The 17,313-nt window shown below is 39.6% G+C and overlaps 2 protein-coding genes and 1 long non-coding RNA gene across 3 annotated transcripts; 2 read left to right on the top strand and 1 right to left on the bottom strand.

Moving 5' to 3' along the window:
• The first annotated feature begins 2,737 nt into the window (after positions 1–2,737).
• Positions 2,738–4,193, top strand: LOC114173912 (uncharacterized). Its single transcript, XR_003602632.2, has 2 exons — positions 2,738–3,430; positions 3,511–4,193. It is a non-coding gene; the product is annotated as an uncharacterized LOC114173912 (long non-coding RNA).
• A 5,017-nt stretch (positions 4,194–9,210) lies between these two features.
• LOC146888517 (uncharacterized) lies at positions 9,211–10,686 on the bottom strand. The gene has a single exon (XM_085670134.1). It carries the CDS (start codon positions 10,684–10,686, stop codon positions 9,211–9,213), a length of 1,476 nt encoding a protein of 491 aa, XP_085526260.1.
• Positions 10,687–15,528: 4,842 nt separating this feature from the next.
• On the top strand, positions 15,529–16,940 carry LOC146888516 (cytochrome P450 82A3-like). The gene is made up of 2 exons (XM_028058584.2): positions 15,529–15,822; positions 16,079–16,940. Exons 1-2 carry the CDS (start codon positions 15,556–15,558, stop codon positions 16,706–16,708), a joined length of 897 nt encoding a protein of 298 aa, XP_027914385.2. The 5' UTR covers positions 15,529–15,555; the 3' UTR covers positions 16,709–16,940.
• Positions 16,941–17,313: the final 373 nt, after the last annotated feature.

Genomic DNA, 17,313 nt, shown 5'->3' with positions numbered 1-17,313 from the left:
ATACCCTTCCTTTAATAAGTACTCACTTAGACGGTTATACCACATACGTCCTGATTGTTTCAATCCATAAAGGGACTTATTCAATTTTATTGAATAATCCTTTTTAGAATTTGCTTTGTTGGGCACATTAAATCCTTCAGGGAGTTTCATATAAATATCATTTTCCAAAGAGCCATACAAATAGGCTGTAACAACATCCATGAGGTGCAGATTCAAACCTTCTTGTGCAACAAGGCTAATTAAATATCTAAATGTTGTTGCATCCAATACTGGAGAATATGTCTCCTCAAAATCAATACCAGGTCTTTGTGAAAAACCTTGAGCAACTAACCGTGCTTTGTATCTAACAATTTCACCATTCTCATTTCGTTTTTGTACAAAAACCCATCTGTACCCAATAGGTTTTACACCCTCAGGTGTGCGAACTACAGGTCCAAAAACCTTTCGTTTAGCAAGCGAATCTAATTCTGCTTGGATTGCATCTTTCCATTTTGGCCAATCATTTCTTTGCCGACAATCTTCAATTGTCATTGGTTCTTGATCATCATTGTCACTTATGACATCCTTTGCTACATTATATGCAAAAACCTCGTCAATATTGACTTTATTTCGATTCCATATTTTATGATTCATGACATAATTTATTGAGATCTCATCATTTTCAACAATTTCAGGTACCTGAGGTTCTTCTGGAACCGAATCATTGATTATGTCAAAAGAATCTTTTGGGACTTTTACCCCCTCGATTAGGCCATCTTGCCTTTTTTCCCTTTTTCTCACACGAGGATTTTTATCTTTGGAACCCAAAGGCCTACCACGCTTTAGGCGTGTTTGAGATTCATTTGCTATATTAGATTGTCCAACAGGAATATCAATTCTGATTGGAGTATTAGCAGCGGGTATATGCGACTTAGTTACCCTTTTTGTGTCAGTAAAAGCATCTGGTAATTGGTTGGCCAATTTTTGTAAATGAATTATCCGTTGAACTTCTAGTTCACACTCTTTTGTACGAGGATCAAGATGAGATAATGATAATTCATTCCAACCAATATCTTTTTCCAGTTTCTTTCTTTCTCCCCCTAACGTTGGAAAAATTGATTCATCAAAATGACTATCAGCAAATCGAGCTGTAAATAAGTCACCTGTTGATGGTTCAAGATATTTTATTATCGATGGAGAATCATATCCAACATATATTCCCAAACGTCTTTGAGGACCCATCATAGTCCTTTTTGGTGGGGAAATTGGGACATATACAGCACACCCAAAAATTCTTAAATGAGAAATATTTGGTTGTTGACCAAAAACCAACTGTAAAGGAGAGTATTTGTGATAACTTGTTGGTCTGATGCGAATCAATATTGCAGCATGCAGAATTGCATATCCCCAAGTAGTCATTGGAAGATTAGCTTTCATAAGTAAAGGTCGTGCAATCAATTTTAGACGTTTTATCAATGATTCTGCAAGTCCATTTTGAGTATGAACATGTGCTACTGGATGTTCAACTTCAATTCCAATTGACATACAATACTCATTAAAAGCATGAGATGTAAATTCACCAGCATTATCAAGACGAATTTTCTTAATTGGATAATCTGGGAAGTGGGCTCTTAACTTGATCAATTGTGCTAATAACTTAGCAAATGCTTGATTTCGAGTTGATAGTAAACAAATATGTGACCATCTAGTGGACGCATTGTCGCAACCGTAAACGCGACGGGACGACGAACCAAAAAAAGAAAACGGGTTTTAAAAAAAGAGATTTGGGAGTCGCCACCATAGTTATTCCGGAAAACTATGGAAAACCATAAAGATAAGACAAGTCTGCGAAAAACAAGATTTTGGATCCGGAAGTCGATTACGCGTAGGAAAGGTATCACCACCCTACAACGCCCGCCCGAGGGCGGTACCTTTAATCAAATATGCCAAGTTGATGTGATTTTCAAAATGTTAATTTTCCCCAAAAATAATGAGAGTAGAATGCTAAAAAGAAACAAAAATATTTTTTTAATTTTTTGGGCCCGACAAGGATTGACCTTGGTCCTACGTATTCTCATGAAAATGAGAAATCAGGGTTACGTAGTTCTTTAAAAGCTTGTTTGTTTGAAAATGTTGATGTTTTTTATATTTTGAAAATTTTGTATTTTTTTTGATATTTTTGGATTAGTTGAAGATTTGTGTCACATGACGCGAACGGTCGGACAGACACTAAAAAAGAGGAAAGAAAACTTTTTTTGGTATTTGAAAATGAGTGTCACGCGGTGCGAGCGACCGGACAGACACAATAAAGAGAAAGAAAACTATTTTTGGTTTTTTAGATTTTTCCTATTTTTTTGATATTTTTAATAATTTTCAAATATATTTGTTTTTTTTTTAATAAAAGAAATTAAAAAGGTGAAATTTATTTTAAAAAAAGGGATAAAAAAGGAAAAACAAAATATGAGGTACATGGGTAATTAGTGGAAAGTGCATAAAGTAATTTGCGGGAGGTGCATGAAGTAAAATAAAAAGAGCCCAAAATAAGAGATAAATACAAATGAGTGGTGGGGTCAATAAAATTGGAAGTGTGTGAAGTAGAATGTGAGTTGCACACAGTAACAGCGAACAAACGAGTCCAAAACAAAATAGGGGTGTGGTGTTGGTAAATATAGGGGTGCGCAGAAAAAATAGTCAAACAGTCTAGCTCAAATAAAAGGAGGTGCAGGCATAAGAAGAAGGGGGTGTACGAAGTAAAGGGGATGTGGCATATGAGACACCTAAACCCTAATTGCTCAAAGAAAGCCTCCTCTCCATCTCTCTCGACACCAACACGCTGCCACTGGCCACGCCAGCGAGTGCCGTTGCCTACTTCACCGCGCTGCCCTCACCTCTGCTCCGCCACGCCGCCCCGCGACTGGTTGCCGGCGACGCTAATCGACGCCGGAGGGTCGTCCTCCCTCTCGGCGGCTCAACCACCTTGCTTTCACTCATGCACCGGAACGCAACTCCAAGAGATCAACGCCGACGCAGCGCCTGCAACCCACCGTGAACGCCGCCACCGCCGCGATCGACGCGCGTCGCCTACGGCGCCCATTTCCCCTTCTGCGCGAGGATTTCTTCCCGGTCGAAGCTCCGCGCGTTCATCCGCTGCCAGCCCGTCGCGATCGCTTCGCGTCGCACCGCCTCGCCGCCACCGTCGAGGGAAACGTCGGCGCCGCTGATGCGAACAGGGGGTGCGTCCTCTCCTCTAATCTGCGAGGTCGAACAGAGGCCCACGGCGATAATGTTGGTGAGCGAAACTAGAGCCGCTGTCGTTAAAGCCCCGACTCGCCGGCGGCTCTGTTTCGATTGGAAGTCTGTGATCGGGGAAGATTAAGACGGGGGTCTTTGGTGCTATTACGGATTTCGGTCTGGTGTGATGTTGAGTCGCAGAGATGGGGTTGTAACAAAGGTAATGGGTGGTGTATATTGAAGGTAATGGGTGGTGTATATTGATGGTGAAGAATGAGTGTGGTTCTGGTTTTTGTGCAGGTGGGAGACAAAGATGATGGCAAGTGAGTAAGCGGGTGAAGACGCGCTCTACAAAACCGTTTGTGAAGTATGTTTGGGGTTCTGGTTTGGACCTCCTGCAGGTGGATGAATGAAGCACGAGCTTTTTGGTGTGTTGATGATGGGTGAGGGGGATAGAGTTTGGGTTGCCGTTTTGGTTTGATTGGTTGCGAGAAGAGAAGGATGAATTGGGGGTTAGATGATGGGTTGAGGAGCTTGTTCTGACTGGCTATGTGCTGATGAGTGGTGAGATAGTTCTATCTTTTCAGTTATTTCGTGCAGGTCGGATGAATAGCGATGAGCAAATAGTAACGAAACGAGGACGACAACATCTCAAACCAATAAAACATAACAAATCCAGCAGAATGCAAGATCATATTCATTCAAGCAACCAACATAACACAAGATCATATTCATTCCAAGGTTCACGTTAAATTGGTGCTTACCTCTTGTAGTCTCCCTGTGTTGGTAGGGTGTGATCAATGGAGGCTCCCCTGTTCTCGTTCTTCCTTTCAGATGATTCCTTTCCGATGATACAAGGGTGCTCTCTTCTTTTTTGTTATCTGTTCTGAAATGCGAAATTGTGTATCCTCCCCGTTGCTCTCTTGCTCTTTGTGATATTGTATCCTCCCTTCTTTTCAGAATGGTTTGACCGTTCTTCTTCCCATGCCAGTTTCCTCTTTCGCTCATATTTTGTGTTGGTTTTAGAAAAGGGCCAAAAGCGAAATGCGGGTTGGCTTCTGCCATTCCACCGGCGCTGGCATGCAGTGATACACCTCCCCACCATTTCCTTTCTCATGCCAAGTCTCAAGAGTGCAGAGAAAGCGCACCATTGACTTTCATTTTAGTTTTTCTCATTTTTATTATTTTCACCCCCTTTTTTATATTTTTTCAAAAGAATAAAATAAAAGTAAACGAAAATATTAAAATTTAAATTAAAAGTTTAAAGATAAAATTAAATAAAATAAAAAGGATAAAATAAGATAAAATAAAAAATTAAAAAAAAAGGGATGAAAGTAAAAGTAGGAAAATATCTATATACAAATCAATGCTCACTTTTTCCTATTTTTCCCTTCTCCTAATTATTTGAAAAAAAATTTTTATTTCTTACCCGGACGAAATTGGGTGTTGACAGCTGCCCCTCTTTACTTAGATTTTACCGATAATATGAAAATTAACTTTTCATAATATCATAGTAAAAGATAAGTAAAGATAGAAACACTAATTTCGTTCGAGTTTTGACAAGGAAGAAGGTGAATAAAATTGATTTAAAGAAAAGTGATGACCAATTCTAAGAAGAGGGTCAAGATCCGGAAGATGAAGATGGATTCAACCAGATCTTATCCAGAAAGGAAGGAAGAAAGAAATCACTGACCATTCTATCAGAGAGGGTCGTGATGTCAAACAGACGTTGAAATTTTATCTTTTTGTTTTCCATTTTTTGAAATTATGCGTTCTTTCTTTTATTTTGTTTTTGAAAATTTGAATTTTTTTTTTTTGAATTTTTTTTTTTTGTTTTTTTTTTTAAGATTTTTTTCTATGTGCTTTCATGTTTTGGATTTTTTTGTTTGAAATTTTTATGTGTGGATTTGACCATTCCTAAGGAGATGATCTTTATGTAAAGAAATCGATAACCGTTGCCTCGTAGAGGGCCTCGATGCAACCAAGAAATCAACGACCATTGCTTTGCAGAGGGGCTTGATGTAATAAAGAAATCAACGACCATTGCTTTGCAGAGGGCCTTGATGTGAAGGAATCGATGACCAATCCCATGGAGAGGGTCTCGATGTGACAAAGAGAATCAATGACCATTCCAAAGAAGAGGGTCTTGATGTAAAGAAATCGATGACCATTGCCTCGCAGAGGGCCCTCGATGCAACCAAGAAATCAACGACCATTGCTTTGCAGAGGGGCTTGATGTAATAAAGAAATCAACGACCATTGCTTTGCAGAGGGCCTTGATGTGAAGGAATCGATGACCAATCCCATGGAGAGGGTCTCGATGTGACAAAGAGAATCAATGACCATTCCAAAGAAGAGGGTCTTGATGTAAAGAAATCGATGACCATTGCCTCGCAGAGGGCCCTCGATGCAACCAAGAAATCAACGACCATTGCTTTGCAGAGGGGCTTGATGTAATAAAGAAATCAACGACCATTGCTTTGCAGAGGGCCTTGATGTGAAGGAATCGATGACCAATCCCATGGAGAGGGTCTCGATGTGACAAAGAGAATCAATGACCATTCCAAAGAAGAGGGTCTTGATGTAAAGAAATCGATGACCATTGCCTCGCAGAGGGCCCTCGATGCAACCAAGAAATCAACGACCATTGCTTTGCAGAGGGGCTTGATGTAATAAAGAAATCAACGACCATTGCTTTGCAGAGGGCCTTGATGTGAAGGAATCGATGACCAATCCCATGGAGAGGGTCTCGATGTGACAAAAAGAATCAATGACCATTCCAAAGAAGAGGGTCTTGATGTAAAGAAATCGATGACCATTGCCTCGCAGAGGGCCCTCGATGCAACCAAGAAATCAATGACCATTGCTTTGCAGAGGGCCTTGATGGCGAAGGAATCGATGACCAATCCCATGGAGAGGGTCTCGATGCAATGTTGATTTGACCATTCCAAAGGAGATGGTCTATACCTGGACTTGACCATTCCCAAGGAGAGGGTCGTTGTTCGAAAGGAGAAACCTGAGGTTTGATTTTGATGCATTGGCAAACATCACATGGGTGCTTAACATTGGTGAGACTTGTACAAAATAATTGTACTGGTTTGATTTTTTTTCAAATTTTCTCTTTTTGAGCAATTTTCTTTTTTTAATCAACTTTCATTGATTTTTATGATGTATGATGGATGATGTGATATGATGAGAGTATGATAGTGATGAAACATGATGAGAAGAATTCTTTGCACTTTTTTTTACATTTTTTTTATATTATTTATTATTTATGATTTATCATTTGTTTTTGCCATAAAAACTAGACTTAAGAGACTAGGCGAGCTGGGCTTTGTGGGCCAGATAACTTAGGCTTTGAGGGTGAGATGAGATAGGCTTAGCGGGCCAAGTGAGATGGGCTTTCTGGGCCGGTGCGGAACTAGGCTTGTCGAACCAATACATAATTGGGTTTGGTGGGCCAATACAAAACTGGGCTTGGTGGGCCAAAACAGAATTGGGCTTGGTGGGCCAGTACGAAACTGGGCTTGGTGGGCCAGTACAGGACTGGGCTTGCTGGGCCAATACGAAATTGGGCTTAGTGGGCCAGTACAGAGCTGGGTTTGGTGAGCCAGTACGAGACTGAGCTTGGTGGTCCAATACGAGACTGGGCTTGTTGGGCCAATACGAAATTGGGCTTGGTGGGCCAATACGGAATTTGGCTTGGTGGGCCAGGCAAAGTTGGGCTTGGTGAGCCAATACGGGATTGGGCTTGGTGGGCCAGGCAAAGCCGGGCTTAGAATATAAGTCATTCATATGAATGAAGAGGACCGCTAATCCAAGAAGTGTCAAGAGGATGATTCTGGTAAATTGGTTCCTTCAGAAGAGACAATGGTTTGAAAAAGTATGATGCATGACAATGCTCACTTGTGTTATGATCTCAAGATTTTTGCTTTTTGTATCTGGTGTCAAACATGGCATGATGATATGACATGCGAATGATTTTGCATGATGGAAAGCATGTTTTCTCATTTAAAGTACCAGGGTCAAAACATTGTTATAGAGATCAAGATCTTGAAATGCATGAATGCATGATGAAAAACTTGTTATGCTCTGCAATTTTTTTGAAGTTTTTTTTTTTTTTTCTAGAGTCAATTGTTCTCTTTGTAATCATCAAACTCATTGTTTTTTTTTATGCTTTTGAAATTGAGGAATGTCACAAACTTCAAGGTTTAATGTTCAAGATGATAATACACATGACTTTCTCTCTTGCGACATCCTGCATGCTTGCTTGAATTCACAGACAGGTGAAAAACGAGGATATTTGGAAGAGTTTTGAGGAAATTGGGACAACAATGTCGACACGTCTTTCATCACACACTCCTTTAAAGGGGATGTAATCTGTGAATTCAGGATGAAAAACACAAGAGACCCAAAAATTGCCCCAGTTGTGGTATAGAGGAAAAATGGGTATGAGGATATGGATCAATGAATGTTATGGCGAGATGCTTATGTAAAACCCGCAAAGCTGCCCCAGTTTTGGTATACACAAAAAAAATTTGATCAACCAATGAGTTTTGTTTCACCAGATGGTGATTTATGAGCATTGGGGTGAGAAATTCTTGTGGGACCTACATAACTGCCTAGTCTTAGTGTTTGGAGAAGAATTTGAATGAACAAGGGGTATTGTTTCAAAAAAGGTAGTGGAAATGGAAAGGATTGACTAAAACAGATTGGATGAAAAAGATTACCCCCAATTGGTTCGTTTTCTTGCTTGCTTTCGACTGGATAACAAGGAGTTCTCCTCTTCCTGAGACATTACTTTTGTTTCATTCTTTTTGCACTTTTTCATTTTTGTTTCATTCATCCATTTTTGACGACTGCATTGTTAGCCATGTCGCCTTATCAGAGAATTAATCTTTAAGAAAATCAGAGCAATCATTCTTCAATCTGTGTGGACTTCTAATAGGCTTGTAACGTGGTTGTGGGCTAAGAGGTTTTGAAAGAAAGGATACAAAGGCCCAAATGAATGTTTATCAGTTATCACTTTTTGAAACTAGAGTTATCATATAGGTATTGGATTACCTATTTGTCAACTTTTTGAACATTTTTTTTTAGATCGTGTTTTCATTTTTCATTTGTCATAACTTTATGATTTTCTTGCCTTTTGGCTTATTCTTCCTTGATGACTCCTTTATTTAATTACTGAGTGCTTTCTAGGTGCATTTGAGTTGACTTCTAATGATAACCCTTGTTGGGGAGAAATTTTGAAAAAGATTTATTTTTGGCTCAATGGGGTAGCAAGAGATAATTTTACTTTTTTGGATAGAGAAAGATGGCCACACATCATTTCAAATTCAAATTGCATTGTTTTCAATAGATTAATTATGCGACAAAACTCGATGATCTTAACGCGAATCATATTTTTTCTTTCCTTTTGCCCTTTTTTTTTTTTTTTTTTTTTTTTTTTTTTTGCCAAGACTGCCCTCTCGGGTTTTCAATCTAGTAGTATAAGCAAGAATAACCTTGGCAAATCTGCCCCAATATAAAGGTTTGGGTTTATTACTCTGGGCTGGGAAAATGATGTTAGGACAAATCCTTTTATTTTAGGAGACCGGATGGTGAAGCTTTCATACAATGCATGCGCGAACGTCTTAAAAGAAAAAAGTCAACTTATTAATCTTGATTGAAAAATTAAACCACATGACAAAATGACATTGTTTTTCATTCTTTACTCTCTTTTTTTGTTTCATTTGTTTTTTTTATTTAAAGCACGAGTTTGATGATTTGCAAGAAAACAAATGACTAAAATGTGACCATCTTGCTTTCTTTTATTTTATTTTTCGCGACACCTTTTTGGACTTGTTCTTGATGAAAGATAAGATATATATTATGCTTGAAATCCATGAAGGAGAGCAGTTCAGCTAGACATAATTGTCATAACAAAACAGAAGAGAAACCACACCACTATCACAATATGAAAAACATGAAATTGCCAATGTCTACAACGCATGAAGGTCTTCATGTAGGGGAATTTTCGTGCCCCAATGGAGGATTTTCTTCTACATCGGGTTGTCCTCCTCCAAATGTCAACCGTCCTGAATCCATCAAGGATTGCACCTTGCGCTTTAGAGCTCCACATGTTTCCGTTGAATGTCCTGACACTCCTCCGTGATAATCACATCTGGCATTTACATCATAGTTCTTCGGGTATGGAGGTCGTACAGGCCTGGTAGGACAAACCTTTATAAGGTTTTTACAAAGGAGATATGGTAAAATCTCTGTGTAAGTCATGGGGATATGAGTGAAATTCATCACCTTCTTCTCCTGCTTGTAATCTCCTTTCCTAATGGCCTGATTATATTCATTACATTGCAACCTTTGAGGATAGACAATGAGATGCGGATTAGCTATTTGTTCTTTATTCTTCCCACATCTGGGAATATGCTCATTCAAATTTGCTACCACATTCAGGTCGAGTGCAATTTTTCCACTTCTTATACCACCCTCAACCCTCTCTCCAATTATCACTATATCAGCCAAGTTCGAGCAGACACTACTTATCATGTGTTCATAAAATGGTGATCGTAGGGTATTTAGGAATATGTTAACCATCTCCTTGTCATTCAAAGGAGGCTCTACTTGAGCAGCAATCTCTCTCCACCTTTGGGCATATTCTCTGAATGATTCAGACTCCTTCTTCACCATGTTCTGCAATTGCAATCTGTCAGGAGCCACATTCATGTTATATTCGTACTGCTTCATGAAAGCATCTACCAGATCCTTCCAAGACTGGATGCGTGAAGGCTCAAGACGAACATACCAATTTAGCGCCATGCCTGCCAAACTATCTTGGAAGACATGGATCAACAGCTTTTCATTGTGTGCATGCGCAGCCATCTTTTTGCCATACATCATGATGTGGCTCTTAGGACAAGTGGTCCCTCTATATTTTTCAAACTCAGGTGATTTAAACTTTGGAGGTATCACTACATTCGGGGCTAAGGACAATCCTATAATATTTTCAAACTCAGAGCTTCCTCCACCTTCCATGACTCTTATCCTTTTCTCCAGCATTTCTAACTTGTTATTGGTTGCTTCGACATCCACTGATATGGCAGCATAGTGTGGAGGCTTCATCTCAGGTTCCTTCGTTGATGCCACCTGCACAACATTTGGTTGAACATTTCCCAGAAGCTCTGTAAGAGCGGTTGCCCCTAGTTCATTTTCATCTCTGATATGAGTTACAGATATGTGATCAACTGTCTTTTGGGTATATGCTTGTCTCATATCCTCTTTGATAGGTGGAATGTAACTTGAAGGGAGGCCATAAGGTGGGAATGTTTGGATCATCTGATCTCTTGGCTGATGTGGTGGAGCTGAAGTTTCCTCACTGTTTAGTAATGCTCTTAAGGCCTCCAGGATCTGACTGATTTGTTCTTTCAATTGCTCGACATCAGCTTTCACCGCTTCTTGAGTCTCTCTCATATTCTCCATGATCTTAGCAAGTCCTTCAAGGTGCCGCGACTTTCATTTTATTAGCATGAACTAATGAATGCAAAAAATAAATGCATGTAATGCAAGGCCTAACCATGCCTATGCAACTGGTATCAACATATGAATGCATTATGCTAGATGAAGTGACGATGCATGCTATGGATTAAAAGACTATGTACATGCTACTATGAACAAAGATAAGTGAATGCAATGCAAGTTTGTGCCCTAAGAGGCACTTATTCACTTTGTATGCCGATGTGATTAAAGAGCACCATGCATGATATGCAACTAATTAAAAACAAAAACCTACATGAGATGTAACGCATGTGCCTTAAGAGGCATTTATTCGCATGATATGAAGATGAAATGTGATACACTTATTTGAAAACACTATGCATGATATGCAGAGTGACATAATGAAATGCATGTTTACGCCTCAAGAGGCGCTTATTTTCATGAGATGTGATGTATGATATAAAAATTATATGCATGATTGCGCCTAAATAGACACTTATTCACATGTCAATTATGCACACAAAAGGTGAGGGTTAAAGCAAGCAATCTCCCTTCGTGCCTTAACAGAGGTTTAGCACCTAATAGATCTAAGATAAAGTACATGCGCTCACCGGGATGGTTCCCTAGTACCTGATGGTCAAGGTCATTAGAGCCATGGCCCACTCCATGGCATTTCTCACGGCAGTTGGTAATCAACAAGAAGTGAGAGTACCAAAGGAGCAAGCAAACTCTAGTTGGGGTTCTCACAATGACCACTTGGGAAGTTCATCCACTATGGCACTGTTACACAATCCCCTCTAATTCTAAGTTACACAGACCCGGGTATAGGGCCCCACTCATGATATGCACAATGTGTGTGTGAAGGGAGAATAATGCATACCTAAACCCCCACCTACAGAATAACCAGAAAATTTCCCAGGAAGATATTGCAATTTCAAAATATATATCAAAATAGGCACAATAATTCAGACACAATCTAAGAAGAAAATATATACAACCACATATGAAGACAAGAATACAAAAATAAAAGAAAGGAGAAAGAAAACTTTAGGAAAATCACATCAAGTTTGCATTTCTAATTAAATGGCTTGACTCTCTAGCGTCCCCAGTGGAGTCGCCATCTGTCGCAACCGTAAACGCGACGGGACGACGAACCAAAAAAAGAAAACGGGTTTTAAAAAAAGAGATTTGGGAGTCGCCACCATAGTTATTCCGGAAAACTATGGAAAACCATAAAGATAAGACAAGTCTGCGAAAAACAAGATTTTGGATCCGGGAGTCGATTACGCGTAGGAAAGGTATCACCACCCTACAACGCCCGCCCGAGGGCGGTACCTTTAATCAAATATGCCAAGTTGATGTGATTTTCAAAATGTTAATTTTCCCCAAAAATAATGAGAGTAGAATGCTAAAAAGAAACAAAAATATTTTTTTAATTTTTTGGGCCCGACAAGGATTGACCTTGGTCCTACGTATTCTCATGAAAATGAGAAATCAGGGTTACGTAGTTCTTTAAAAGCTTGTTTGTTTGAAAATGTTGATGTTTTTTATATTTTGAAAATTTTGTATTTTTTTTGATATTTTTGGATTAGTTGAAGATTTGTGTCACATGACGCGAACGGTCGGACAGACACTAAAAAAGAGGAAAGAAAACTTTTTTTGGTATTTGAAAATGAGTGTCACGCGGTGCGAGCGACCGGACAGACACAATAAAGAGAAAGAAAACTATTTTTGGTTTTTTAGATTTTTCCTATTTTTTTGATATTTTTAATAATTTTCAAATATATTTGTTTTTTTTTTAATAAAAGAAATTAAAAAGGTGAAATTTTATTTTAAAAAAAGGGATAAAAAAGGAAAAACAAAATATGAGGTACATGGGTAATTAGTGGAAAGTGCATAAAGTAATTTGCGGGAGGTGCATGAAGTAAAATAAAAAGAGCCCAAAATAAGAGATAAATACAAATGAGTGGTGGGGTCAATAAAATTGGAAGTGTGTGAAGTAGAATGTGAGTTGCACACAGTAACAGCGAACAAACGAGTCCAAAACAAAATAGGGGTGTGGTGTTGGTAAATATAGGGGTGCGCAGAAAAAATAGTCAAACAGTCTAGCTCAAATAAAAGGAGGTGCAGGCATAAGAAGAAGGGGGTGTACGAAGTAAAGGGGATGTGGCATATGAGACACCTAAACCCTAATTGCTCAAAGAAAGCCTCCTCTCCATCTCTCTCGACACCAACACGCTGCCACTGGCCACGCCAGCGAGTGCCGTTGCCTACTTCACCGCGCTGCCCTCACCTCTGCTCCGCCACGCCGCCCCGCGACTGGTTGCCGGCGACGCTAATCGACGCCGGAGGGTCGTCCTCCCTCTCGGCGGCTCAACCACCTTGCTTTCACTCATGCACCGGAACGCAACTCCAAGAGATCAACGCCGACGCAGCGCCTGCAACCCACCGTGAACGCCGCCACCGCCGCGATCGACGCGCGTCGCCTACGGCGCCCATTTCCCCTTCTGCGCGAGGATTTCTTCCCGGTCGAAGCTCCGCGCGTTCATCCGCTGCCAGCCCGTCGCGATCGCTTCGCGTCGCACCGCCTCGCCGCCACCGTCGAGGGAAACGTCGGCGCCGCTGATGCGAACAGGGGGTGCGTCCTCTCCTCTAATCTGCGAGGTCGAACAGAGGCCCACGGCGATAATGTTGGTGAGCGAAACTAGAGCCGCTGTCGTTAAAGCCCCGACTCGCCGGCGGCTCTGTTTCGATTGGAAGTCTGTGATCGGGGAAGATTAAGACGGGGTCTTTGGTGCTATTACGGATTTCGGTCTGGTGTGATGTTGAGTCGCAGAGATGGGGTTGTAACAAAGGTAATGGGTGGTGTATATTGAAGGTAATGGGTGGTGTATATTGATGGTGAAGAATGAGTGTGGTTCTGGTTTTTGTGCAGGTGGGAGACAAAGATGATGGCAAGTGAGTAAGCGGGTGAAGACGCGCTCTACAAAACCGTTTGTGAAGTATGTTTGGGGTTCTGGTTTGGACCTCCTGCAGGTGGATGAATGAAGCACGAGCTTTTTGGTGTGTTGATGATGGGTGAGGGGGATAGAGTTTGGGTTGCCGTTTTGGTTTGATTGGTTGCGAGAAGAGAAGGATGAATTGGGGGTTAGATGATGGGTTGAGGAGCTTGTTCTGACTGGCTATGTGCTGATGAGTGGTGAGATAGTTCTATCTTTTCAGTTATTTCGTGCAGGTCGGATGAATAGCGATGAGCAAATAGTAACGAAACGAGGACGACAACATCTCAAACCAATAAAACATAACAAATCCAGCAGAATGCAAGATCATATTCATTCAAGCAACCAACATAACACAAGATCATATTCATTCCAAGGTTCACGTTAAATTGGTGCTTACCTCTTGTAGTCTCCCTGTGTTGGTAGGGTGTGATCAATGGAGGCTCCCCTGTTCTCGTTCTTCCTTTCAGATGATTCCTTTCCGATGATACAAGGGTGCTCTCTTCTTTTTTGTTATCTGTTCTGAAATGCGAAATTGTGTATCCTCCCCGTTGCTCTCTTGCTCTTTGTGATATTGTATCCTCCCTTCTTTTCAGAATGGTTTGACCGTTCTTCTTCCCATGCCAGTTTCCTCTTTCGCTCATATTTTGTGTTGGTTTTAGAAAAGGGCCAAAAGCGAAATGCGGGTTGGCTTCTGCCATTCCACCGGCGCTGGCATGCAGTGATACACCTCCCCACCATTTCCTTTCTCATGCCAAGTCTCAAGAGTGCAGAGAAAGCGCACCATTGACTTTCATTTTAGTTTTTCTCATTTTTATTATTTTCACCCCCTTTTTTATATTTTTTCAAAAGAATAAAATAAAAGTAAACGAAAATATTAAAATTTAAATTAAAAGTTTAAAGATAAAATTAAATAAAATAAAAAGGATAAAATAAGATAAAATAAAAAATTAAAAAAAAAGGGATGAAAGTAAAAGTAGGAAAATATCTATATACAAATCAATGCTCACTTTTTCCTATTTTTCCCTTCTCCTAATTATTTGAAAAAAAATTTTTATTTCTTACCCGGACGAAATTGGGTGTTGACACGCATCAATTAATACCATGAAATATCTAAATGATCCACATGGTGGGTGTATTGGACCACAAATATCACCTTGTATTCGTTCTAAAAATGAGATTGACTCATTTCTAATTTTTTCTGGTGATGGTCTTATTATCAATTTTCCCTGCGAACATGCAGTACATGAGAAATCATTGGACTGAAGAAGCTTTTGACTTTTAAGTGGATGTCCACATGAGTTTTCAGCTATTTTTCGCATCATGATATATCCAGGATGACCCAACCGATCATGCCAAACAAGAAATTCATTCTTATTTGTAAGCTTCTGGCTTACAATAACATGCGTCTCAATCGCATTAATATATGTGTAGTACAAGCCATAAGAGAAGGCTGATAATTTCTCCAATACACATTTTTTATTTGACTCAATTTGAGTGATATAAAGATATTCAACATCTCCTTCATTATTTGTCTCAATATGATATCCATTTAGACGAATATCCTTGAAACTTAATAAGTTTCTATTGGACTTAGGAGAATAAAATGCATTTTTAATATGCAATCTTGTACCTCTTGGCAGAAGTACTGTAGCTCTTCCAGAGCCTTCAATTATATTTGTAGTACCAGAAATAGTACTAACATTGACTTCTCGCATTACCAAAGTAGAGAAAAATTTATTACTCTTGAGAATTGTATGAGTTGTTGCACTATCAGCAAGGCACAGATCCTCATCATTGGTGTTAATGCCAATATTCATTCTTCATATAAACATAAATATCAATATTAGAGTTTATGAGTTTGTTTGGGGTGTTTGTATTATCCGATTCAATTCCGCTTCTGGGGTGGATAGATAACAATGGATACAAAAAGGCTATGAAGAGAACAGCTAGTGAAATAGACACTTTGGTTGAAGGGTGGCTGGAGGAACACAAAAGAAAAAGAGAGGTGAGTACAAATGGAAAGGAAGAACAGGATGTCATGGATGTTATGCTGAATGTTCATCACGACCTTAAGGTTTCTGGTTATGATTCAGACACGATCATCAAAGCTACTTGCCTGGTAAGTGTGTTCATATTAGTATATACAATAATTTCAAAAGGAATTAATCCAATAGAAATACATGACATAAGATAATCAGATTGTAAACTGATTCATCAACATAAATCATAATACAAATCTGATTCAGTACAACATCCATCTTTGGTTTAGAACAGAACAAAACAAATTTTGAAGCTAAAAACACTGCCTTTTTTTTTTTTTGTATAGATTGATATCTGACATTGAATTCCAACCATGAGCTTGTGTACTTTTGCAGAATCTGATTTTGGCAGGAGGAGACAGCATCATGGTGGCTCTGACATGGGCACTATCTCTGCTTCTAAACAATGAAACGGAGCTTAAAAAAGCCCAAGAAGAATTGGACACTCATGTTGGGAAGAACAGGAAGGTGGAGGAATCTGACATAAAGAAGCTGGTGTACATCCAAGCCATTGTAAAGGAAACCATGCGGTTGTATCCACCAAGTCCTATTCTCACCCTTCGTGCAGCAATGGAAGAGTGCACATTTTCATGCGGCTATCATGTTCCTGCTGGCACACATTTGATTGTGAATACTTGGAAGATCCAAAGAGACGGTCGTGTCTGGCACGATCCTCTTGATTTCAAGCCTGAAAGATTCTTGACAAGCCACAAAGACGTTGATGTAAGGGGTCAGAACTATGAGCTCTTCCCTTTTGGTTCTGGAAGAAGAGCATGCCCTGGGGTCTCACTGGCTCTGCGTGTTGTGCACTTGACATTGGCTACACTCTTACATTCTTTCAATGTTGCTTCGCCTTCGAATCAAGCTGTAGACATGACAGAGAGCATTGGACTCACAAATTTAAAAGCAACCCCACTTGAAGTTCTGCTAACCCCACGTTTAGATTCAAAGCTTTACGAGGACTAGATTTTGTTATGCTACTTTTCTCGGGGCTAATAAAAAGTTCAATGAAGCTTCTATCTGTTGTTATGTAATAATTCTGCACTTCTGGTTCACATTCCCCAAGATTGTATCGTCTTTCTACTCTTGGCTACTAATGCTGTTCGCAGTGAAATTGTAAAAATTGCAGGTTTAGTATATATGCAAACATCTACGTACTAAAGATTTTCGATATCGATATAGATTATTCATTCTCTTACCTTTCATTGCCCGGTTTCTAGATCTGTCCAATAGTTCCACGTTTAAAGGAACTCATGGATAATAGATTCTATTCCTTTAAATCTGTATAATTATGGAAAAAATTGTTTAGATCTTTCAGCTAACGAAGTAAAGGGTGATGATTGATTACATTTGCCTATATGTGTATTATTGTAATCACATGTTTCTTAATCTGTAACAGATATTTTATGTTTGAATGAAATTTTAATTAATTATCCAATCAGTACCTTATTTTCTTTAATCAATACTAGATATAAAAGATGGGCAAGGAGTGTTTTACTGTTGATGACAGAGCATTCTCGAGCAGGCACTGTGTTGCAGCCTCAAAGCCAATGGACTACAACTATTTAAAT

This window comes from Vigna unguiculata, chromosome 2, assembly GCF_037176805.1.
Source record: "Vigna unguiculata cultivar grain cowpea cultivar isolate G323 ecotype 2 chromosome 2, ASM3717680v1, whole genome shotgun sequence".
NCBI classification, from domain to species: Eukaryota; Viridiplantae; Streptophyta; class Magnoliopsida; order Fabales; family Fabaceae; genus Vigna; species Vigna unguiculata.
Note: the sequence above shows the minus strand (reverse complement) of the source record. Positions and strands in the feature narration are given on the sequence as shown.